This window comes from Battus philenor, unplaced genomic scaffold (genome assembly GCF_028537555.1).
Source record: "Battus philenor isolate CCGP_79_NKW_IND1 unplaced genomic scaffold, ilBatPhil1.0.hap1 SCAF_19, whole genome shotgun sequence".
NCBI classification, from domain to species: domain Eukaryota; kingdom Metazoa; phylum Arthropoda; class Insecta; order Lepidoptera; family Papilionidae; genus Battus; species Battus philenor.
The window spans coordinates 3,193,780-3,221,506 of NW_027181681.1; the positions used below are offsets into that span (position 1 = coordinate 3,193,780).

The 27,727-nt window shown below is 33.0% G+C and overlaps 1 protein-coding gene across 1 annotated transcript in view; it reads left to right on the forward strand.

Annotated features, from left to right (window-relative positions):
- The window catches only part of LOC137921598 (zwei Ig domain protein zig-8-like), an 84,045-nt gene that overhangs the window by 22,380 nt on the left and 33,938 nt on the right, over positions 1-27,727 (forward strand). The window contains exons 2-4 of the mRNA XM_068764399.1: positions 9,030-9,181; positions 10,265-10,345; positions 15,754-15,837. Of these exons, the coding sequence (XP_068620500.1) occupies positions 9,030-9,181; positions 10,265-10,345; positions 15,754-15,837 (317 nt within the window). The remainder of the gene's footprint in view (positions 1-9,029; positions 9,182-10,264; positions 10,346-15,753; positions 15,838-27,727) is intronic.

The following is a 27,727-nucleotide window of genomic DNA, read 5'->3' on the forward strand; positions in this document are numbered from 1 at the left end:
TCCACATGCCGCTCGATTTTCGAAACAGCCGTACGCTTTGCTTCTCACAACTGTATTTCATTTCAGATATGAAAGAGAGCCTCTCACTAAAATAAGGCCACATAGCCTTAGTTAACCATAGAGACATTGAGGTTATAGAGTGAGATTACAAACCAGCAAGCAATAATTGAAAAACTCCGTATACGCTCAAATATATAGCTTTAAACCAGTCTCATCGTTCTATAGGAAGACAGCAGAGGATGTTTATCAGCTAAAGTGGTGAAGGTGATGAACGGTTATTATATCCACAACTCTCTGAGTGAAGACTAGTGCCTCAACAAAATGAATGGCTAACAATTTCCTTAAGTAAACCGGGTAGGAACGTGTAAGTAAAAGTCGTCTCACCCAATACCTTCAACAAACAGTGACTACAAGAAGTAATTTCAAACAGAGCTTGCGTCTAGATTAGGTGTGCGGTTGTGTGGCTTTAGTTCTCGTCCCCGATCACGGCTGCGTCTGTCTCTGTATTTGTCTGTATACATTTGTAATTATTTCCGGAGCTCCTATTTACTCTCGCTTTTAATTAAACTTGAGAAAATAAATGGAATATCAACAATTAAAAGAGCAAACAAAATTTTCTTAAACTCCGTACGTTTCGAAACGTTTTGTAAATTGTAACAAGTTCGCGCAGTAACGTGTGTTCATGTTTCTTCTCAAAGGCAATCGTATGTAGAATAAATATTTATTTATTGTTTGACTCATTATTTGTTAATCAACTAATCTTCAATGTTATTACAAAAAAAATGGAACAAAAATAGGTTATGGAAAAAAACTGTAATTATTTACTTTTTTATTTATGAGGAGATCGATCAAGACCACGAAAATCGTAAAATTACGCGTAGGAAGTGGCAACATCGGCACATCGCTAGTGCAACCAATGGCTGTTGGGATCCAGAGTTTCCAGAGTGGCGACCACAAGCTTTTTTTTTATTTTTAATAACCCCGCTATTGGGGGCCTCTCGTACCCCTATCTTGTGCCGGGACAGGGTCTTTTTTGAGCAATTTTTTTTTTCACTTAGTTTTTTTTTCTTTTTTTTTTATTTCCGTTCTCTGCTTCCATTCTTCACATGATCTTTCATTCCATTCTTTTATACCACATTTCTTCTTTCTTATCCTTTTGCTCTGTTCGTCTATCATCCTTCCCTTTTTCTTTTCACATTTTTTGATTTATATCTTTATTTTACGGGGACCACAAGCTGGTCGATGCGGCGTGGGTAAGCCCTCCACTAGATGGACTCACAACATAGTTAAAGTCACGCGCAGTCGAAGGATGCGAGTAGCGTTGGTTCAGTCTGTGAGGCGATCTATGGCGGGAGGTTATACCTTACAATTGCGTCTATCGACTGAAAAAGAAGAAAAACCAACAACCTAACGAACATTTTCAAAAGTCTTATAAAACATTGCATAAATGTAAATAAGTTTGCCTTTCCCAGGCGAACACAGTTTTAGTAATAATTATGCAAGCTACAAATAATAATAAACCATTAAAGATAACAGCGAAACAGTTCTCTAAATAATAAAACAAGCTATATATAATCAAAAGCAAATTAATTAATTCTAAACATGTGTTTTTTTTTTTTCAATTACTCTCTTTCCGTGAAACGGGGTTCTGTTAATAATACGTTGTATTATTATTGCAAATATTCATTAATTTAAAAGTGTAATCTATATATACATGCGGGAATGTTTACTTTCAAAAGTAGCATTTTTAAAATTGTAATGTCGTACGTTAAATTTTGACAGGTGAGGGTATCGTTGTGTTGATTAGGAGGACTTGTTAAGCACTTGTATTAATTAAAGTTTTAGATGTAAGTTCGTGTGTTTTTCCAATGACTTCCCTATTTTTCATTGTGACTTGAGAAGTGTTCTTTTTAGTTACTTATATTTTGCATAAAGTTTTATTATATCGCTGACAGTTGAACATGTTTGACAGTTATTTCGCTAGAAATGTACGACTTACAAGTGGCCAGTAACTTCTGGCAAAAAAAAAGTTTGCCTGAATAGATAGTTTATAATAAAACCTGCTTTAGCTTTGATATCTGTTATATACATATTTATAATGAAATTACCGCCATTTTCAACTATTTCTGCGTTCGCTATCAGAACAAATTTCCATTTACACTTAAGGTAAGATAAATTGGCGTATTCCGAGCAGTTTCTCTGTGGATTAACACAGCTCCCAGCTAACTGGAAGTTAAGTTTATATAATATACGCAATGCGGGGCTCCGCGCAGTATTCGGTATAAGTGTATGAATTTGTAATATGTGGGCAAATAGAGTCCACATTTGCATAGCTGCGAGTCACGGGTAAGACAAGTGGAAAAGTTACACGAAGTTTATTAGCCTGCCACGCCGGTATAATATAAAAAGGTTATATTATCTACAGAAAAAAAAACTTTTTAAATGCTTATTTAAACAACCATGTAGTTCGATTAACTTGTATATTTACAGATAACACAAAGGTAGTTATAAGGTGTAAAAGTTTTAAAATGGTAAAAGTGTTACTCATTTTCTGTCAAGGTATAATATAAAAATCTTTTATCTAATTTTTTAACATATTGCAATTATATCGGCGGACATTTGACCGAAAAAGACTTAATCGACAGAAAAGTGGACAAAATTCAATTAGGGATTTAAGATGAATAATTTACTTACTGTCACAATAATAAAATTCACAAGTTTCTATATTGGGCTAAAAAGGTTTAATAATTATAGAAAAAAGGATCATAATTCTAACAAAGTTATGCTACCGGTGGTCCGACGACATATAGTCAGTTTTAAAATGTGTATGTATGGACCCGTATGAATGATATAATGTAAACAGTATATTTTAGTTATTTCTACACCATTATATTCTGTGGATTGACGCTTTGCGGCAGAGGTGCAGATATTGAAAATATGTTTGTTTTTCAAAAGAGAGCCATCCGAGCTATTTAGAGAGGTCAATATTCTTACAATGGCCTCACAAAATATTTAAGAGAATATTTTGTATATTTAAAATTAACTACAATAAAGTTAACATAATAATGGACATCCATAGTGTATTTACAAGGCACCGTGAAAAACTGACTGTATCAAAGATTCGACTGCAAAGTTCCTAATTTATTTGTAATAAACGGAACCAGATTTCTTAATAAAATGCCGCAAAATATTATCGGACTACCATTAATAAAATTAAAAACACATTTTAAAAATAAATTGACGGAATAATCTTATTATTCAAAAAATGATTACTTAAATGATAACAATCTTTGGCAGAGATGTCTTCTGATTATTTTGATTTCATTTAAGCTATATCTGATAGAGTATATATTTGTAAATCTGTATTAAAATTTATTGAAAGATGTATTGTTGTGGAGTTTCTTATTGTTTCTTCTTCACGGTTGTAACATATTGCGAATCAGAGTAGAGTCAAAAATAAAATAAGTTAAAAAAATAAATTAATTAAAAATTGACGGTCAATAAAAATTCTGTTAAAAGTTCCTAATTTGAATAAATGTATTTTATCTTTATCTTTACTAGAATAGAATTAGAGGTAGTTGGTATAAACCTTAATGGTAGATGACTTTTGCTAAAAAGGATCTACTGTCAGACAGAATCAGTGCTATGATTTTTATAATAGGGAATTTTTACACGAGTCACGCTCGGATGCGTGGGCAACAAAATGGTTATGCCGGAATCCCACTGGCTTCAAACCCACGGTCGTTTTTTATATTTGGTGAAAACTTTAAGAACGCTTTCGCATTCAACCGCAGTTACGACAACTAACCTTATGCCTTGTTACGTACACATTTATGCACCTCAAATCCACTTAAAATTTATTTTAATAGTGACTAGATATACGACGGTGTGACACTTTCTTTCTGGCCTTCGCCGCAGGTTCCTTGTTGGTTTTTATCGAAAGAATATCAGCGACCACTTTCTGCACCTTCGTTTTAACAAAAGCTGACAACGAGAAGGTATTATCCACCATTGCGACGAATTATTGGCGCAGCACAGATCAAGATGCAGAGAAATACTGTCATAAAATACCATATAATATTATTCTACCTACTATAGATAATGACCTGTTAGTACTTACTACGTATTAAATAATGTCGCTCAGTTGGCTTGAGCTTCAGCAGAGCACTTCCGCAACTTGATTAATTAACAGAGATGGATCCGGTCGACTTATAAAACCACATTTGTTATAAACAATGTAGGCGTCTTTTGTATCTGTTTTCTACTTGTATCATCAGAAAAACATTACATAAATAATCTGTTACTATTCTTGACACATTTTTTATATAAAGGTGATCAATAAACTAATGAAAGGAAAGCGACATTACCAAATGTATTTATTTTCCTTCACATAGTCTTTCGTTCTTTTTCTTCACCATTTCCTCCCGAACTGTCTTTTTTTTTCAATTTTTATTCTATTATTTTGTTTAACGGTATTTTTTTAACATTTCTGTCGTATAATTTTTATTTTCTTGTATTATTATAAATTATATCTTTATCACAATTTTTATTGTTTATTTTTTATGACAGATTTTTCTCTACCTTTTCCGACCATTTATTGCATTTTGTTAATTTACCTAATGGTTTGGCAAATTGAAGAGGCAGTGAATAGGCCACACATAACGCAGAAATGAAGGCCGCAAGGACTAGACTTTAGCTCATAATGTGCACAGAGGACCTTGTTGGCCTTAGTCCTGGGAAAGCACTGGATGCAAGCTGCTGCCTACTGATCATATTTAAAATTTATGGGGGAGGCCTACATCCAGCTATAGACCACCCTACGGCTGAAATGATGATCATGGTACACCTTCGATTATGTACTTCTATATTATAAAAAAGGATTCAGTTAAATTCGAACAGACTCTCTTTTAGACTCCTTCTCTCGCACTTTTTGAGACTCTCTTTTCTTTAAAGGAATGTATAAATCTTCAATAATATTTATTTTGATGATAGCCGCTGAGGCTGAAAGGTTCTAGAGTGGCGACCATAAACCTGTAGATGCAGCGTAGCCCTCCCCTAGGTGAACCAATGACATAATTAGGTCGGTGGGGGTGGCAAGATCTAGGTAATTTAGGAGTGGTCATCTCGGCGATCATTGATTATTTTCAAGTCAAACGTCATGCAGTGGGCATCTATCAGCTAAAAGGGAGAAGATGCTAAAAAAAATATTTATGAAAAAATTTAACTAGCTACAACAAACGTATGAATCTTCCTTGACTATGTTCTTCACTCATACTGTAGGAAAAGCCGAGTGGAATCACATCTTTCGTGACCACGTTATTCACGTATACTATAAGAAAAGCCAAGTAGAATCACTTGTTTTTTAAAAAGTATGTAAACACGTTTGATTTCAGTTCCTTACGTCTTTGCTGTAAAAAAATTTAAAAAAAAATCAAACATCTTTAAATAAACATGGTACGCACCTTCTATGCCCATACTATGTTTCCTTTCTATAAGAAAGCATAAGAGACTAACTTTCGTCGTAAAAATATTTGACATATGATCTTTGATACATATGTCCGTTGCACTTTTTTTACATTTCTTTCTTACTGTGCAACATATTAAAAAACAGCTAGTACAATGTATGCATTATCATTAAATCTTTCCTTATTCGAAATTATTTAAAACTTTTTTTTAAAAAAGGGATAAAATCTTTTTTATTCTTAGAAACAAATACTAAAAAAAATTGCGTGTAAAGAAAAAAGAAAATATATTTGTATTCCAGAGCAACAAATATAAGCGCCGCTGTTCGTAATCGAGGCGACAAGAGCCTGTAAACGGACCGCTGACCGCAGCGTTAATCTAGGCGCATTACGCTCTCCGTAACACCCTGTATATACCTAAAGCCGGCTGATATTTCCTACATGCCCGCACTCGTCTAATCCAACCGTGGCATTAAAAGTAATGTTTTAGATCTGCGACAATTACTTGTTATTCAGACAACCTAACCTTTTTTAGTCGTGTTTTCGACCGTGTGTTTATTATAAATATTTCTTCTTCCTTGTTACAATACATAAAATAACGTAATTAAAACGTAGTATTGCTTTGTTTGTTGAAACGTTGTTTTGTTTAATATTGTATCTTGCACACGATGTATGTAACATCAGAAATAAAAGTATTGAGTTATAACAACATAAAGAAGTACAATGGTTGGTCTTATCACACGGAGATAATTTTCAACAGTCAATCATTGTTAAAAAAAATAGAGGAAGGAGAAATACCAGGCAGTCAACGTGTATATTATAGAAGACAGTTAAAAATAAAATAATTATGAAATGAAAGATAATTGGATACGCACACTTATACATATATATACATTTATTTATATACACTGATAGTGAGCAGTGGTAGCACAGCGATACGGGACTGAGTCTTGCAATCTACGACTCTTCTGATACATTCTTATATAATTTACGGTTTGTGCATTATTTACAAAAGATTACCAAAATACAACATCTTCTATGTACCTTTTGGTACATCCTCCATGGATATCTTTGGGAGAGACCTTTGTCATGCAGTAACCATCTATACGCTGAAATGGTTTCGATATTAATAGTAAGTATATTAAAATTAATTATTATCAATCTCGTACATATGTAACATCGAATTAACTTTGAAGAAGTTCGCACTTGCCTGTTTGATAAGAAGCTGTTTAGTTTTATCTTTTAACCCGGATAAACGTACGAATCAAAAGCACATAATTATAAAATATGCCTTCTGCATATTGTATAGATTAATACTACATAGGAAAATATTTTTGCTGAAAGCGTATTTTTATTTGATTTACTTGTAAAGCTATTAGTTTAAACGGTATTTTTTTCGTTGCCGGGAGAAATTTAATCTGTCTAATCTTCGTATAATCTAGGAAAGATGGATCTAGGATACGTCTGGAAGGAGAACAAGCTACCAGACCACTCGCTGCGACTCGCGCTATGCTATCTTGGATAGCCCGTCCTGGGGCATGCGTTGTTCATGCTGCCTCCGAAACCTTCGGGTACTATCACAATGGTTCTAGACCACATCAATCCATCGTCTACCTGTGATAAACTACTGCGCTGAAACTTATGGGAGTTTAGACTCTCCACTTTAAACAAAATTTTTTAATAGTTTAGATCATGGTTGCACAGACTTATTATACCAGACCAGGGGCCACTCGGGCAAATCATGAACTGATGGCGGGCCTGCCGCCAGGAGTATAGGTAATTAAATTTTTGGGGTTTTATTCTGGAACAGAATTTAATATTTTTCGAATGTACGAGAGTATTATTTTTGCTGTCGGCGGGCCACCTGCATTCGACCGGCGGGCCGCGGTCTGTGCATCCATGGTTTAGGTTTTAGGGATAATGTTATGAAGAATCTTTTTTTTTAATATAACTATTCATACCTTAACACCTCATCATCATTACAGCCATTAAGCCTCCACTGCGGGACATAGAAGTCCTCTATAGATTTCCAATAGGACTGGTTGGAAGTGGCCTGCATCTTGCGTCTTCCGAAGACCATAAAGAGGTCATCTGTCCAACTTATAGGCTGACTTCTCACGCTTCTCTTCCCACTGCCTGATCTTCACTAGTGAACCTTATGGTCCCAGCAGTCTACACTGCACACACACAATTAATGGGGTATTAGTTTAACGACAAATATTTGAAAATATTTTTATATTAAAAGGCGGGTCCGAAAATGCTTTGAGCGAGTCGGGAGCTAGCCGAGCGAACGTGTATCAATTATATTAACACACCGTTCAGGTTGTGAATCAGTGCGGTCACCGCAAGAGTACATCATAGAGCGACGTGCTTTATTACGGAAAATATAAAATGAATTTAATATTTTATAAAATTTAAACTTTTAAAATTGTATCGAAATTTCGAACGACTTCAATCTTTGATATTACATATTTCTTGTTATATATGTCTCTGATATTACTAAAATTTTCTAGATGCATTTTGCTTTTAGCGGACAGAAATGAACTACCAACCGTGTATGTATTTCTACTTCAAAATCAACGTAATTGTAAAGACAGCGGCCAAATTACTAGCAGCGCCTGAATTCAAATCCGCGTTCGAAATTCGAACGCAAGAATAAAAAAAGGATTCGGGATTTAGTAGCCAGTGATGCAATAAATCTAATATAAAAATAAGCAGTTTTATCATTAAGAGCAATCTCTAACAAATCTTGTTTATTTATTCTATTGTTTATTCATTTATTTCATTGTCGTTTTACCTCTTAGACGCTCGTTATAAGTCGTAGGCCTTCCTATAGATTATATATAGGGAAATATACTATAATCGCCACGCTTAGCAAGTAGGTTGGCGATCACAGTGTGGTATATTATGGCACGAACAAGACCGTGCTGCCCATCTTCCGGTAACTTGTTTTTGGGCAATGGCAATCCTATATATTTAATGCACAAAGTTTGAATTAAAAATATATATTCTTCCGGAAATCAAACCTGTAACCTGCGATTGCAAGTCTCAGTTCTCAACCGCTAATCTGTCGACGTCGGCTATAGACGTCCACTACCGGGTAAATGCCTCCCCCATAAAGTAACCGTAACTCCTACTGGAAGAATAAACATCCAGCGTCTTCTCAAAATGAGAAAGTTGTAATAGTGTTATATAAAATAACACAAAATAGAAATATCGAAGGAAATAAAAATGTAAATAAATTTCAAGAAATGTGGCGAAATATGGGAGACGATGCCTCAATGTAATATAAATGAATGCTGTGAGAATGACAGAAAATGTGAAGGATGAAAGAGGGAAGAAAGAGAGAAATTGTGAAGTATGTGACAGGGGGTGAAAATAGGAAAGTTTGTTAAAAAATCACTGTAAAATTATATCGTCCCAAAAATGAGATAGGGGAACCAAAGGCGCCCTATAACAGGGGCCATGAAAATCCAGAATCCCAGGGCAATTTATCAAAAACTGTAACATAAGCTTTATAGTAGCAGTTATTTGTGAAGTTAAATTTAACCATGCGAATGTTTCCAGGGCACCACGGCACGTCTCGTGCCCGCGGATGGCGCGGGGGCGTTCAACCATCAGCGGACGTAACTGCCAATAACTCCGTGAGCAACGTCACCGCACAGCTCGGCGGTACAGCCTACTTGCATTGCCTAGTGGGACATCTCAGCGAAAGAGGAGTACGTATTTATATATTATATAATACACCGAACCTATCTACCATATCAAGCCGTGATCATGACTCGGTTTACACCGCGCAGGAGGCCCCCCTAGTAGATGGACCGACGACATGGTTAAGATCGTGGAAAATCACTGAATCACAAAGTCGCGAATTTTAGAGGTAACTTATGCCTTACAGCAGTCGTCTAAGGGCTGGTATGATGATGAAGATGATGACGAATCTAACTTGTCATCTAACTTCTAAATATATCTTATTATTCAAAAATTTTAGTAGTTTAACTTGTTTGTTGACTCATTTTCAAGGGTTATTATAATGAAATTTATACTACAATGTACACGTCAAACATTGTTAGTTTTCGTTTAAGAAAAAAACAAATGTTGAGTTACTGGTCAGCCTTCCGAGCCGGTGGTAGATTACTCAACAACTGACTACACAGTCGCTTTATATAACGTTAAAAATAATTAACGATTCAAAAGTGCGTTCAAAAATGACTGTTTGTATAAATATTTTGAATTTGTAAGCCAACAAACAAAAGCGCATTTTATTAGTAGCCCAGAGTTTCGGGTCTAAATCAAGCGATCTATTTTAACCCATTGCCATCTATGTTTTATCTTATTGGGCTTTTATAGCATCCTTATGACGTAACAAGTCATCTCTATAAAAATCCATAGTGAATAAAAAATATAAATAAATAAATCATTAAATGTATAAATGAACGAATGAATGCATGGTCGACTGAAATAAAGAATAAACCATTAATGTTATTTTAATTTTTTATAGTAAAAATTATTATTTTCTAGTAATATTTATACTTATTTATAGTAATATTATTTTTTTCAAATTACGTTTCATTAGTTTTATTGTCACACATTTATTACTCTTTATTCAAACATAAAATGCTACAATATTGTTTTACCCAATAGTCAGTATAGATTTTCAGTTTGCTAATCCGTTCATAAAATATTTTATTTCTAAACCTACCCTACGTAAATAAAATATTGAATTAGTATGCCTATAAAATCTCCGAGTGACGTGTGAAAAGGTAGACTAATGTAATTTTAAGGTCGTATCGTTTTTTCAGCAAGTGTCGTGGATCAGGAAACGAGACTGGCACATACTCAGCTCTGGAAAATTTACTTACACAAACGACGAGCGATTCCAGGTAATTATATTGTATAACAAATCATGTACAGATTTTTTTTTAATTTCTTAGTCATTTACTTGGCCAGCTATGGGTTAGAAAGCTTGGACCTTGAAGATATACAATTGTGAGCTTTTGACGCTTTTGAAATGTGAAGAAAAATATCTTGGGTCCTATAATCTACATGTCTCGCTGAAGGCCTCAAAGACATGCCTCCTATATCCTATATCCATCTCCGCCAAGTACATGTATGTAGTCATATAACTGGAGAGGATAGATATCTCTATTTTCAATTGATAGTGACTGAAAGTCGATGGCAAACGCACGAGAGGTTTTAACACTATGAGATGAACTACATATTTCTATCTACGACTTAAAGATAAGAACAGGCGGTTCAATTAATAGAATATGTAGATTACTCCGTATTTAAATCATCACGTGTGTACCTCGACAAAATCAGTTTCTAAAATTTATTTAATAACTTCTACCGTTGCAAATATCTATATGATATTATAATAAATAAACCCATTATTTTTTTAAATAATGGTAGTGTATAAGTAATTTAAAATATAGGTAATATTGATTAATATAGTGCTTTCGACTGTAAGCCAATATATATATATAGCTCTTATAATCTAATGTTAATAAAACGGGCAATGTAAATTAGCATTCCATGGTTTCCTCCACGGCGAACAAGACTAACTTAACGGCAGGTTTAAGGAATCCTCTTTGTAATGCCAATGCTTCAGTAGCTTGTCCTGGAAATGAACTTATAACGAGTGTATCAAAATCTAGTTTACGTAAGTTTTTACACACAAATGATATATTTAAAATTTAATTAAAAGAGCGCTGTACAAACCAGTTATGAGCAGCGGAATAAATTGACACGGTGTAAACCACTTTTTAGCATTAATTAAAACGGCATCAGTAAACATGATTACGAATGGACAGGTCGTAACAAATGTTTCAGTTAAAACGTACGTTGGGCAACGCTAATGAATATGTAATCCGTCGACCGCTAACTGCGGTCTAATTTAGACGAGGAATTGTCGGGAACGGGTAACGGCCGGTCAATTGTCGCAATCGGAAAACTATTCGATTCGATATCCGCGCGTTCGTAATACTTTATGGTAGTTTTAAATGAAATTGCGACTCGACTGCGCCAGTAGCGTGTCGTTTCCGGAGCACGCGGACCTCAATGACGGTCGATTAAAATCGAATACTATCACTTTCAGATTGTAAAGCTTAAATTGCGTCAGTAAATACTACTATCATGTATTTAACGAACTCAATGACTCTGGTTCCAGAATTTTTTTTAACTGTATATAAAGTATAATAAAAATGTTTTTTAGCGAGATGATTTTTTTTTATTTTCAGACATTGTCTAAACACAAGGAACCATGGCCAAAATTTAATACCAACACATCTAGATTGTAGTATAAATAACGTTACTAAAAATATTATTCAAAAAAAAATATATTTATATATAACAAAACTCGGTTACGAAAGTTCACAAAAGTTTTCTAAGTACGGATAAAGGTAGAGAAAATTGAACAACGTCTTTTCAAATTATAAAGCACAAATAACATTAGTAAAAATACTATCAAACATTCATATGAAACAGTTCGATGTCTAGTCCTAAAATTTATCTAACCATGGGGAAATATGACGAAAATTAAATGCTATGACCTCCAGTTTGCACAGAAAAAATATTTTCAGATTTATATATCTTGCTCTATAATTGTTGTTCCAGAAATTATCTAGTGCGGGAAAAAAAACATTTTTTTTATATTATATATATTTAAAATGAAAGAAATTAAATCTAACACTTGTAGATAAATCATTTTAAATTTCATCAAGACTAATAAAAGTGTATTACATGTTAATATATTATCTATTATTATATCGCAACTTAAAAGAGCTTGATTATTCTGGAAAGATCCTGGTTTAAGTAGTTACGAATATACATTCGCATTTAATACATCACTTTTAGATTGGATTAGAACTAAAAGCCATATCCACAAAATTTATAAAAAAAGTATAGCAAATCTAGTACAGCAGAGCTTCTAGAACATTCATAACATCGATATTTATTTTTTCATGTACAAGATATGTCACTGTCAATTGTAGATTGTGGAACTGAAAATGTTGTCGTTTCAGCCCATAGACGCCCACTGCAAGATACAACCCTCCTGTAAACATATATGAAGAGCATATACCATTATCGTCACATTTGGCACGTTTGCATAGCCACCTATAGTGTGAAGAATACGCTGCTGCCCATCCCCTGAAAGCTTATTTGTGAACATTGGAAATCTTATATGAAAAAATAAGAGTTCCATAAGATTTGGAATTGGATTTTGGAACCCGCGACTTTCGCGAATGTCAGCCCTTTACCGGTCGGCTACCACTGCTCATCATTTTAATAATTTCATAATTTAACTTATTTCATATTTGTGTTATTTAAATAAACAAATTAAAATCTATTACTTCTAAATTGCACTATGAAAAATTGTTCAAATGACGATAATTTATAAAAATATTACATCCACGTATATAATAAGTTGTTAAATCAATCTAAGAAAATCAAAGTGAATATGTATATGTTTAATAAATGAAAGATATACAACTTAACATTACATAAAAATTAAGTATGTCTAAAAAAAATTAAGTATGTCTAAAAAAGTAAATATGTCTAATTTTTTGTAATAAAAAGCTGAATTACGAGTACCCTGGTCATTGTTTTAGCCTATAAACGCCCTTTTCAAAGCATAATCCGCCCCCAAAGATATATATGGATATTTCAGTACGGTATTGTACGCAGCGCACGTTGGTGTCCATGCTATGGAAACTTTTTTGTAGGCTGTGGCAATCCTATATAATTAATGTACTAAGTGTGATTTATATTAGATGGTATCTCAGGAATCTAACCCACGAGCTAATATCGCAAGTCCCATTAGTCTACCACTGAGCTACCACTACTCTCAGTGGTAGCACTGCTCATTTTACCGTATGTCATCTTGCCCAATTTACTTTAATTAATCCCACTTGACTTAAATCTTATAACTGAGATTTATATGAAAAATACTTATGAAATTAACTCTCAAATCTCTATGCGAGAAAACTTCACATCCTGAGTATAGTCATTCACTTTCCGAATGTAAAATACATACGTGCATATTATTATAAAAACAATTGAATGAGCTTAAAGTAAAAAAATTGCAGTTACACACACATATAAATTTAAACATAGTTTATTCGTCTAGACAAGAATAATTTCAAAGAAATATCTCTCTTTCTATCATTAAAACATTTATTATTGTAACATGTGTTAATTTATATGATATAATAATTTTAGCCATACATAAATTTCATTCAAAATTACCTCCATTAGGCTTAATGAAGTATTTAGCGATAAAGGGATCGAAAAGAAGCGTTAGGTGAATACGCACAAGATATTCGTCATAAAAATACTGGCCAATAACGACACGAGTTATTTATAACTTAAGAGCTAGAGATGCTCTAAGAGATGTTTTAAACAAATTAGTATTCTAACAGTTGCTTCAGAGTACATTTTTAATAAGATATATTTGTGCGCCATATGTTAAATTTTTTAAGACATAAGTTATAATTTTTTTTTTTAGTACTTAAAAATATTAAGCATAAAACTCTATTCCAGAGTATATTCATGATAAAAATATTCGTAAATTAATTGTTGTAATTTTTTTGTTAAAATAATGATAAAAAAATTATAAAACTCTCTGGGTTTATTCTTAAACCTAAAGTAAACCTAAATTTAAGCTAACGACAAAAGATTGTGATGATCTTATATGATGAAACGATTTTGAATTTATATTTGACTTTAAAATAAACGAAACCAGTCTTCAGCGTGTGTATCTGAGTTCAAAAGGGTTCTTTACGATATAAAAATACTTTAGATATCTAAAGTTCACACAACAACATACAAAATACAACTTAGTTTGCTATGTTATTAAATACAAAAAAATTCGGGAAGCTCGCCAAACCAGTAATGTCAGGAAGAGAGTTTTAAACTGGAACACAATAACAAGAAATTCGCTACATTTTTAATAGCTTCTTTAAGAGTCCTTCAGCCAGTAACGTCTTCTTTGTTCGACGAGAAAAGAAACATTTTATTTTCCCTTTTAACTGTATGAATTTTATAAACTTATTATATATTAATACAATAATCTTTATATCAAAAGAATAAATGAATAGTACTAGCTCTTACCTTATTATTTAAATATTATGTTTAAATATATCGCTAAATATTGAGCATTGGTAGCCCAGCGGTAAAGAACTTGGATTTGCAACCGAAGGTTGTCGGTTCGATTCCTGGACTATCTTATATAATTCACATTTTGTTCATTAATTACATATGATTGCCATTGCTCACAGACAAATTTCCAGAGAATGTGCAACAGTATCCTCTACGTACCCTAATACCACACTACGATCATCAAACCGCCTTCCGTGCTTGTCGATTATGATATATCCCCCATTGATATCTTAAGGGAAGGCTTATTCTATGCCGTAGGCGTCTATGCTAATAGTAATAAATGACTTGAATATAAATAAAAAAGTAAAGCATTCACTAAAATATAGAAATAAAATAAATAAAGTATTACCAAAAATAGTGCAATAAACAGTATAATATAATATGATAACTATAAAGAAAATATGTGTTAAATGTTTGAACAATAAATGTAATGCAAAATAAAATAGTAAGGAAACCTAGAATGTAGTGGTTGAGGATGGATGTATAGCTAATGGAATGAAAGAGAAAGACTGGGAAAATTGTAGAATGAAAGAAACAGTACGACAGATAATATGATACATGAAAGAGGAGAATGATAATAATAAAAAATATGAATTAATTACTAGAAATAAAAGTCCCTGTCCCACACGAGATAGGAGAACGAGAGGTCCCCAACAGCGGGGACCATAAAATAAAAAAAATAGTAATAAATGTGAATAAGTAAACAGAAAGTTGAATGCCAATGCCAGTGTCAGATCCGAGCACCTAATCCAGTACCTCATTTTAAAATACGTTTAACCCGCGTGGTGAATACATGGAATGTTGAGAAATAACGTCTTTCATATTTTACTTTTGTCGTTCAATATATGTATTACTTTCGCAGAAGTAAATTATAATATGGTATAATATTTATTAATCCGTTAAATTGTTATTTTATTCCGCCTAATATCGAGCAACATTGCGACGCTTAGCGAGGGTAACAGAGGCACTAGATCCGACCGGTGCATGACACTCTGCCGAGAGTGAAAGAATGAGAAGACGATATACATATTTTTTTTCTTATACGAACGTCATTAGTGTCTTCTATGACTGGCCTCAGTTGTTAGTGGTATATAATTAAAAATATTTGAATATTAATAAGTTTCTTTAACAGGTGTTACATGGCGAAGGCTCCGAGGATTGGACTTTGCAGATCAAGTTCGTACAGAAGAGAGACAATGGTACCTACGAATGTCAGGTAAGTCTCATTTATATTTTTAGGAATCATTTAATTTTAGATATTACATAAAAAAATCTGTTGTTCAATCGAAATATAAAAGGCACCAGTAAGTCTAGGAAGATTTATTTATATTTTACCATAGGCGAAAAAAATATGAATTTTAGATCGCACTAGTACTAAAAGACACATAAAAAAATCTATGTAAAAAGCTGCTAGATCATAAAAGATAAGAAAAATTCAACTGGAATTTTTAAGTTCCATTTGTAATACTTTAATACAAAAGAACAATAAAATACGATACATTAATACGCAGCCACTTACTCGAAGCAATAAATCACCATTGTTCATAGACAATAGATATTTATTGTTCTTGTCGACTTCATTAGACGATAGCCATGTTTTTTTTTTTTATATAAATGGCTTTGATAGAAATATCTTCAAAAGGCGACTATAGCCGAATCATCGCCTGAGATTATATTAGTACATCATGTTTACAAATATCGTTAAATCAGACATCTGCATTCAAATGAACAAGGAAATATTGCGTGATATCCTTCACTAAATATCATCACGGCAAACAAGACAAATATGAAATGGGGTGTTCAAGTCATAAATCACACGCGAACGCTGAAACTCAAATAACTAAACCAATTTGTTTTGGTTAATGAATGTTTACGGGGCGGCTATTTATGCATCCGCCCTGAGCGCAGGTGCGGAATGGTTGCAGCGTTAAATGGAATTGCAACAATATTACCTAATTTCATGCGTAAATGTGCAAGAAATAAAATTTCATTTGAGTGCAGGCGAGAAGCGGTAAGTTATGCATTAAGTTTATTTTACGACTCAATAAAAAAACAGGTTGATTAATTATAGATATAAAAGCTTTAAAAGGGTGGATATATAACTGTTTTATTGTCAATTAATACGAGTATAATTCAATTTTAATGCTAACTGATTATTACTTCTTTCTTAGTGCCACTAAGAAAGAAGTAATAATCTTTTTTTAATTCTCAAAACCTAGAAGTAAATTTTGAAAAACAATTTTTTTCACTATCAAAATTTCCTCCCGGGGGCACTGCGTGCTCTTACAAAAGAAACCAACTTATTGTTATAGTTGTAGCGTAAAACATGTCGTTATACACTAAAGTGAGGTTTAGATTAGGCATTCAAACAAACGCAAATTCATTCAGGATTGCCTATTATGCAACAATCTGTGGGTAGGTGGCAGCTATGCCCAATCAGTACGGCTTCATTACCCGAGATCCATCACACACCGAGCTCGCATAAATCAATACTAATGCGAAACCTATTTTAAAGAGGATAGTTGAAGCCGAATAGGGTTCCGAACAAAATTTCCAATTTGAATTGTTTTGTGAAATCGTTACAACTAACAATAGTCATTACCTTAATTGTTTGGGATCTGTTCGTTTGGGAAAGGTTAAATTTTACGTAGAAATTCTTTGAAATATAGACCTCTGAGTGTGCCCACTTCACTTTTCAATACAAAAGTCTATATTAGTTAGTTTTTACAATTATTTCAAAAATTTTTGAATAAATATATAAATTAATTGAGCAGTGGTAGAAAACTGACATTTGCGATTCGATTTCCGGGATACAATCTTATATAATTCACAATTTTGCATTAATTACATGGGATTACCTTTGCTCATAAAGAAGTTTTCAAAAGATGGACAGCAACATCCTGTTCGTACCATAATACCACACTGCGATCGCCAATCCACCTGTCAAACATGGCGATTATAGTATATCCCCCCATAAATATCTTTATAGTAGGCATATGCCTTGCAGAATGCGTCTATGGCTTGAAACGTCGAGTATAAATAAATCCTTCATTCTGATCTTGTCTTTACTTCTATAATAATAAAGTTATTGTATTTACAGCCCTAGAAAAGGAGTTAATGTAGTTAAGATTTGAAGCTCTGGTTTTACCTGGACAGGCTTGATTAACAAGGAGAATAGATAGATAGCTGCTTACTTAGATCCTACTTACCTCTTAGACTCGTCCGCTTATCGCGGTGACTTACCAGAGCCCTCTTTAACTTTGGCAAAATAATGCTTTTCAGTTGTTGCTTTACAAATTAGACAAAACTTATTAAAGCGAACATCAGAGTATATAACCTCTATGTTCAATTCGGATTTATTAAGAAATGTAAAGATTTATTTAATTACTTTATGCGATCAAAAATTCATTCATTAAGTTGATAAATGATGAAACTAAAAACATAGTAATCATAGTTTTTTTTTAAATATACTGTTAACTATATATTCCTTTCGTCGTCATTTCTACCCTTAGATACTCACTACATAGACCTCTTCCAAATATAACTATGGAGGTATATAGCATAATTTAAACGCTTAGCGATCATATTTTGGTATGACGCTACGCAGAAGACCCTGCTGCCCATCCTCTGGAAATTTGTTAATAAGCAATGCTATATAATGAATGCAGTGTTTATAATAAAAGATTGTATTTCGGGAATAAAACCACCGGCCTTCGATCGCAAGTCTCAGTCCTTTACCGCTGAGCTAACAGTACCTACATTTTTTTCTTAAGCACAATCTATATCGGACCGAGAAGCATTGGACATACGGCCTTGCTAGGGTCTACGAAAATGACGAGAAGAGACTTCTTATTGTTCCTAGTGGAAATCTATAGGGAAGAGCATGTCTTATATGTAATTTATTCGTATTTTTGTAATATTTGTTCTACGTTTATATGTATACATATAAATATAAATATGTGTTTGTGTGTGTGTGTGTGTGTGTGTGGTATGTATATATTTGTATATATGTACACCCTAAACCGCCTTTTCCTTCATGTCACTCATCTTTATCCAAAGGTTGTCTTGTAGAGATCGCCTAGAGCAATAAAACAACCTATTTTACCTCCGTATAAATTTTTTCCTTATTTATTTATTATCAATGGTGTACAATAAAGTATATATAAATAAATAAATTAAAAAATTGTTTTGTAGTGTACGTCCTATGCCTAAGATAATGACGATGACATTATATGACATATATATGTATGTATATATATATAAATATATATGTATATATATAAATTTATATATATATGTGTGTGTGTGTGTGTGTGTGTGTATACATACGTAACTTTGACTGCATACGAAGTTGAATAATTTCATTATAACTTCTGTTTACGAGTTTCGGACCGTATTAATATATGTGTGGTATCTATGAACGCACTGCCCTCGGGCCGTCTGCGAAGTTTTCTAACTTACATATTCTATCAATTTAAATCAACTTACTTGATATACTTAATTCTAGAACTTATAAGTTCGTAATGAAGATGAGTGTTCGCAGAAATCTCTTAAGGATTGTCGTTTTGTTTGAATTAATATAACAAAGTATTTCTATTTAATAACTTAGTGTTTTCAGTAATAACTTGAACTTTTAAAATGTTTCTAACATTATAATGTCAGTTTCTATTTTTTTCTTTCTTCACAAGCTAATTTTTTGGATTCAAAATTAAAAGAGCAAAGTTTCCAATAAACAATAAACGCCCATATTAATTGTGTTTACCCGTGTGTACATCAACACAAATGTCAAAGAGTCAACACTAATAATTAACTGACATATACAGGATAATTGGTGTTAGGCCCAAAAGGTTTAAACCTTAACATGTTTAGATCATTCACTGCCAAATAATATTTGATACACCCTATGTATAAACTATTTCAAAAATAATAGCTATCTTAATGATAAAAGAGTATAAAAAAACTTATTTAAAATTCTAATTGCTACGTATTACCAATTATTGTTTACTATCTGTCCGTTCAGGCTTTTTACTGCCAGAAGTAATTGACCTGTAGAATTCCACTAGAAAGAAATAAGTTAATTTAACATATTTCACAATGATCACTTTATACACTGCGATTGGAAATAGGTGTAAAAACTGTTGCTGTAAAATAAAATAAATAGGCAATACATTCACCCCTATTAAAGCCTTTAGACCAGAGTTCCCCAAACTTTTTTGTGTCGTAGACCCCTTGCCATGTTTTTCCGTGTTGGGTAGATCCCCTACTTACCTGATATTGATTTCCTGTAAATTTCTAACTGTAGTGAAGTTTATTGTCAAAACCTAAAAGTAAAAACACATGTTAATTTATACATTTATTAATTGAATTTAAACTAAAACTACTCAAAATAAAATTTTGTATCTGTTATGTAAAATATGCGTAACATTAAATAAACACGAGACTGCAACTCTCAGGTTTTTACAAGTTCAAATTTATTGCGACCACAAAGCGAATACCAACATCTTACAACTTACACAATTTTATAAACATATGTAATAATTTTTTTACTTCATAGGTACTTTTATAAATAATGTAAATGTTTTGATATTATAAGATAGTATGATGTAAGTCAATAGGTACTATCAGTGTATGTGTTGAGATCTACTACCGTGGACCCCCATTTTCATTTCATGGACCCCCAATTTTTTTTCGCTGACGTAGACCCCTTGCAGGTTGTCATAGACTCCTAGGGGTCGATATAGACCACTTTCGGAATCACTGCTTTAAACCTTAGATCTGTCCACAGATGTCCATCAATAAGTCTGTATAACTAATATTAACAACTTTTGTTGCATATTATGATTAAGTTTAGTGTACATCACTTTCACACTAAACATTGCATATAATTACCTAGTGTAAAGTTATTTGAATAGGTTACGTGACGTATACGGAAGTTGAAAACTTTAAGAAGTTTACGCAAGAAATTATACTAAGCTCTCTTCTGCTGCTCCGCTAACACGTTGGGCTCCTGAATACGCGTTTCGCAAGACAAACACTTTCATAATTACGTCCCAGTTTAACAGGAGCTGCTTCCATGTTTATTCATTTTTACTTTGTCGTAGTTTTCTTTACACTATCCTTGTAGGCAAGCCTTTATATGTCACCGCTTTGCCAGGACGCAAATTTTCAAAAGTTTTCATTTTTTTTAAATCATAATGCAATCGAAAATAAACTTGAATTAACTACTTTAACATATATCAAAAAGTAAAGGTTTTATGAAGGTTACCAAAATTGTCTTTGTTCTTTCTTTATTTTTAATTTGTTCCCAAAAGACGTCTGGCTAGATTTTTTACCACCGCGATTGTGGTCAGTCTCGCTATTAACACATTCCTCGCTAAATGTGTCTTGAAAAAAAATATATTAAACTTAAACTAGCATTAACTTTATTTAAATTTGTTGTAGTTCACTTTACACAACGAGCTATGGCGACAGCTCGAGATTTTTTTGCGAAATACAGTTAGATATGAGGTGATCCGTACACGAATGAAAGTAACCGATGGAGTCCAGCAGATTGGCAACTTAAAGTGGCAATAGACAAACCGTTATTTTCTTAAAGTTCTGAAGTGAAAACCATGCACCTGCAAGCATAGCGTAGTTCGTCTACACATAGGACAGATGACTTTAAAATAGACATTTTATAATATCTCGTAGCTACGGAATTTTGTTTTGAATGAAATAAACCAAAGAATTTATTTACATTGGATTCTTTCAGTCTTCATTTCACGATGTACACCAGTGATAATTACACATGATCCAAAGTTGATCAACGTATAAATAAATCATAAAATTAATTTAGTTCCGTAAACAAACTCTTAATAACTTGTTTATAAATTCATATTACAAATTAAAACTTTCACACCTCGCGGAGTTATTTCGTAAATTTACGTAACAAATTAAACTTCGTACACGAACCACAAGTGCTAGTCGTTTCACAGCCGCGGCGCATATGCAAGTACCGCGCTATTCGTAAGAGCTTTCCCAATGAACTTTCTGGACGATTATACAGCACATCGAAATATTTAAGTTGTAGCAATCAAAATGTGCAAGCAGAACTAAAATATTAATTAAACTTAACTAGACTTTTACAATAGGTTTACTGAAAACTCAATGTTGTATTTCTATCAAATAAATACGTAGTGATCAACAGCCCAACGAAGCGAGCGACATAAGTAGTAAAATAATATTCGCTGAGACTTTGAAGTTCTGGAGTAGAGACCACAAATCGGCAAACGCGTAGGACATCCAACCAAAAGGTGATGACCCAGGACTAGAACTTGACGACCTCGTTACGGTCGATGGAAGCCTGGATCACTAGTTATCGATCCTTTTAAATATTTATACGAGAAGCACAATCAATTCATATGTTGAATTACAGATATTTTGATTGGTAAATTAAGCAAGCGTGTTGCCAAAAGAAAAATCCGAGAAAGCCTTGATAGTTTTTTTTGTTATGGTTTTTTTTTCACATTTTTTGGTGAAGGCGCGGAGATTTAAAAGAAGAAAAAGAAAATTAAAATTAATTAATTCCTTTACCGCCACACAGTAATTAGAACGCATGATCACGTGTGTCAATCATTTAACGTCAATCTAAACAAAAATAAAGATGATGTAATTAAAATTATATTACGGCCTTCCGATTTTAATTCGACATATAAATCAATAATTGATCGACGCTCTTTGAAGGACATAAATATAAGTTAATTGTAATTATTTATGTATAAGTTTTGTATGTACAGAAATACGGATTTTACCCAAAACGTGGACATTTGAAAGTTATATAAATTTAAGTGAAAAGTTTATTTTTCGCGCAGAAGAAAAGGAATTTTTGAAGAAGGCGAACAGGTAATCCTCGTGAAGCGTTAAGACCAACAAAGGCTCTTTGTGTACTGAAATATGGATGAAACAGCCGCCAGATGTATAGTTTTCGCGGATGACAAACGGGAAAATTCTTAGACTTTGAAAATCATAAAATAATACTATAATCTCCTTATCTTCTATATATCTTATTCTAATATATATGGTATGGGGCCTGTATATTATTTTTAGAAAAATGTGTTGTGTCATTTTGGTCGACAACAGATAATTTCGAAGATCAAAACCCTTTGCAACATTGAGTCGAGAAATCTCTTTATATTAGACTATAAGCACAATATCGTCAGAGATCAATAATTAATTATAAATAATTATATGATTTTAAATTTATGAGCTGTGGTAGCCCAGTTGTAGAGGATTGGGACCTGCGACCGTACATCACTGTTTCGATTCCCGTAATTCAGTCTTATATAATTCACACTTTGTGAATTAATTATATAGAATTGCCACTGTTTAAAAATAGTTCTCCAGAGGACAGGCAATAGCTTTCTCTGCGTGCCAGTGGTGATCGCCGATCCGCCTGCAAATCATGGCATGGTATATCCCATCTTCTCCAGAAATCTTAAGAGGAGACCCAGGTCTTGCAATAGGCGTCTTTGGGTTAATACGAGGTATATAACATATATCCGATCACCGTGGATGTCATGTGTTTTGTACCACTCGTAGTAGGAATTTAAATATTTATGCACTGGATGGCGTCGATCTGAATTATTTGACACTTGAGACGTGAGGGAGGCCCGAACTACACCCTACCTTTTCATGTTTAATTCATACATCGCTGTAATCGTTTTTTTTTATTACATACGAGGTGTTCGCACCCCATAAACTTGAGTTATACCTAACACTCCAAGATTCACGTATTGATAACGATATACTTTTAAATTTGGGCTTGTTTCATATATTGTATGTTGGTAAAACAGTAAATAAATACATATACAGAAACTTTTAAAAATACAACAAAATTTTCTAAATGATATCTTTATATCTATTTAATTCCATTATGGATAATGGGCGGTGATAGTCCAGCGGTAGAGGACTGAGACTTCCGGTCGTAGAAAGCGGGTTCGATACCAAAGATAAAATCTCATATAATTCACACTTTGTGCATTAATTGTATAGGATTGCCACTGCTCACAAAAAATTTTCTAGAAGACAAGCAGCATGTCCTCTGCGTACCATAATACCACACAGCGAAGGCCAACTCGCCTGCCAAGCGTAGCGATTGTGGTATATTACATATCTTCTGGGAGACCTGTGCCTTGCAGTGGTCATCTATGTGCTGCATCAACGACGAACAAAGCTTGAATGTTTAACTTCTCTACTTCTGACAAAGTTTATATACATAAATCTATGTTTGTTTCTTTCCTGTTTCTTCTCCACAACTATAAAACCTTGCGAAGCAGAGCAAAATCAAAAATAATAATAAATAATGAACAAATGTTTTTTTTTTAAATTGACAAGCAATAAGAGTGCTGTTAAAAATTTTATTATGAAATAAATAAATTTTATCTTTATCTTATCCTTATTGTATTCAAAATTATAATGAAAGTGAGCATGATAGGCTCTTCACTGATCGGAGAGCGTTTGGAAAAATGGAAGCTCTAACTTGATGAATGCCATTATAAGAAAGCTGAATTTTATTCCATGATTTTAGTTCATCGATAAATTCTGTTCTGGTATTCCAATGATGTATATAAGTGATCAATATAAATGATGCAAGTGGATGATAACATGAATGAGTGAATTGCTTCAATTATAATAATGTAGTTACTTAAATGTAAACGTTTTTCCTCCCATTGTAGTTAAGCTCTGTTCAGATCTCACTAACCCGCTTATTATTGCTGCCCGCCCGTGTGGATAGGCTGTACGGAGTCTACTTGTTCAAATGTTCAGTCTATTGTTGGAGAAACGGATGCCTTTAAAACCCTTTAAGAAATTCGAGACGTGTTTTGAACTTGCTCGTTGCGACGTAAACAAAATCCGATTTAACTTTATCTCCTAAACATTTATTTAATATAAATACACTAAATTGTATATTTACATTACTGTCTTATATTCTAATAGTATGTATAGAAAAACCACGATTTTTTTTAGTAAAAGCATTTATAAAATTCGTTCGTATTTCGCCACGTGTATTTCTTCAAGAGAGTTGATTATAAACATATTCTGAACTTAAAAAACTATAAGGTACGTGTGACCTTAAAATTACTCAATTCGGACACAAAAACCAAGATTCGTGACAACTGCATTTATATAATGTTCAATATTATAGCCATGAACTTAGGGAAAAAATATAGAGTACACATCTTCAGAAATCATTCAAATTGAACGTTTTCAGAAATGTTTTGCATCAAGTAATAACTTAGCTATAACTTGTTTAAGTTTACAAGCTAAAGATTAATAGTCATGATTTAGGGAAGAGCAAGCCTAAAAGGACAAGATAGGTAATATACTATGTCAGAAACAAATAAAGAGGATAGTAAAAGACAATTAATTAATACCATAGCGATGAAAAAAGGAAGATATAAAATATAAAAGTTCACCAGCTAGAGATGAACAGTCTAGAAATTTCAACTGTCAGAAATTTATGAAATTAGTAGAAGAATATAGAAAAAGAATGACAAGACTGAGAGGAGAAGAAGATGGGGAGTATATTATCTCAAAGACTATAAAAGAATACAGATCCTTCAGGCAATGAACTAAAAAATACAGACACGTTAGATAATTCCTGGAGACCAGCGTTCATTGACATGGTGGCCAAACTACCTTGATAAGATCGACTAAATACGCACTCTATAAGGATTTTATCTTAGGGCTATATATGTTTTTCGGACGAAATTATGACGAACTTTATAACACTGAATATATAATAGACAACGTTTCCCCATTAACCGTTAATAAGTGTGCTTAAAATTTCATTTCAGCTTAAATAAAGCTCTATTTATATTGCAAATTCAGTAAAATGATAAAAAACATTAAAGCAACACTAACTACTATAGACACTAAAAATACAATCAGAAAATAACTGATAAATTACTCTTATTGAACATTTTATGAGAAGCATAAAATAACTCTAAAATTAAAACTATATTCTTTTATTATAATCATTTTTATCTTTAATTTTGGAGAATTATATAATAGGTATGAATTAACACCTAATCTAGTGTTATTTAAAATTAATTTAATCCTTGAGAGATGGCTTTGCGTAATGTAAATTGTTTTTATATTTAAATAATTCCGTACCAGAATTTCAATTTTTTACTTCAAACATTAGGTTCGCAATATACTGTTCATATAAGAGGACACGTAACCAAGCACTATGTTAGTGGTTGTGAGGTACATTATTAATATTATGTTTACAGCAAACATGTTCAGATGCTATTAGACCGTCACTAACTAGATCACGGGCGGCGAGGTTATCCCGGCGAGAGAGTAATCCAAGGTTCATAACTTACCGAACTAAACTTTAAACAATGAACCAAGGATAAAGCCTATAACTTAATTAACTCTTGTGCGAATAAATTAAGTTATAGCTTGCATAAGTTTACACTCCGATTGACAGTTTATACGTTACCTCGGATAAAATATTTAATGCTATATAACTACCTGTATTAAACATATATTTAAACTGAAATTAATATTTGGTTTATTGTTTCATTTATGTATTAGATATAGTCGTCGTCCTCATCGTTTCACTGCAAGGCAAAGGCCTAGAATGGCGACCGCAGTGTAATATTTACGCAGAGTAACTTGTGAGAAGAGGAATATAATTAATGCACAGATTGTGAATTATATAAGTTTGCATCCCAAGAATCGAACCCGCGACTCTCGCTCGCAAGTCACAATCCTCTATCTTTGAGCTACCAGTGCACACACACACACACACACACACACGCACGCACACGCACACGCACACGCACTCGTACACACACACACACAACACATATACACATCATCGTTATTTTAGCCATAGGACATCCACAACTATAAGCTTCCGCACGAATTTCCAATAGGACATGTTGGAATCGCCCAAGATCTATTGTGTTCCGTTTTTCTGTCCATCTTGTTGGTGGACCTCCTACACCGCTCTTACCAGCGGTCTCCTTTCTGAAACCTTATGACCCTAGCCACCGTATTCTGCGCGCTGTGATCTATCCCCTACCATTTCAATTTGCCAATCTGCTGAAAAATGTTACTTTCAATCGTTTAAAGATCTCATTTCTAATTCCGAACTCATATTTAAATCCCGACCATAGATCTCTCTTTGACCCGTCGAGCGAATATGAACCTACAAGTTAGGCCTAAAGTAAGAGAATTTCAGTGCTCTAATTGAACTGAATTAATTAAATCAAATTATTATTCTCTGAAATAATGTAAGGCTTCATCTGAAACTCTGTGAAGTTATAATTTATTTTAGAATTTAGAGTGTTTATTATACTACACAAATTAAAAAAAAACCATACTCGTTCCATTTTTAAATTTGTTTGTAAACTTTTTACTAGCGTCACGAAAGATTCATACGTCACAGAGAAACGAATCTGCATCAGGACATTAGAAAAGTAGTAGTAGTAGAAAGTTTAATGCTGAAAAAATTATTTACCAAATCCTGAATAAATTGGAAAATTTCATCGCAAAAAAACTGAATGACACGTGTGGAGATTTAGCGCTTTGTGATATACACATACGTATATACACAGAATAGAAAATAGATAAAGATAGCGGAAACAAAGTCATACGCATTACTTAAATCATGAATTCTAGAAACTTCTAGCCACTACAACGTAATATCGTTTAAGTTGTGGGCACATCGGAGATATAAAAGTTAGTGAACCGCTTGCAAGTTTCGCGTTTTATACGCCGTCATACAATTTCATCGCGCAGGTTTCATTTTAAAATTACAAAGATTTTAAATTAAAATGTTAATTTAAAACCATTATATTATGTTAATACGAATATTTAGCTTTGAAATATGCTATGGCTAGAAAAGTAATTAAGCTATACATACTAGCTTATATTTGAAGGTTGTTGTTTGGATGCTTAAATAAATATTTTTGACCACAATCTGCTAGGACGTAATCAGAAAGTGATTATGGATTATTATTCTCCTGTACGGACTAATGGAATGCACATATCTTTCATATAATGCCGGCTTTTTTTAACGTTAGTCGGCTGTCATCATCAGCATCAGGTGATAG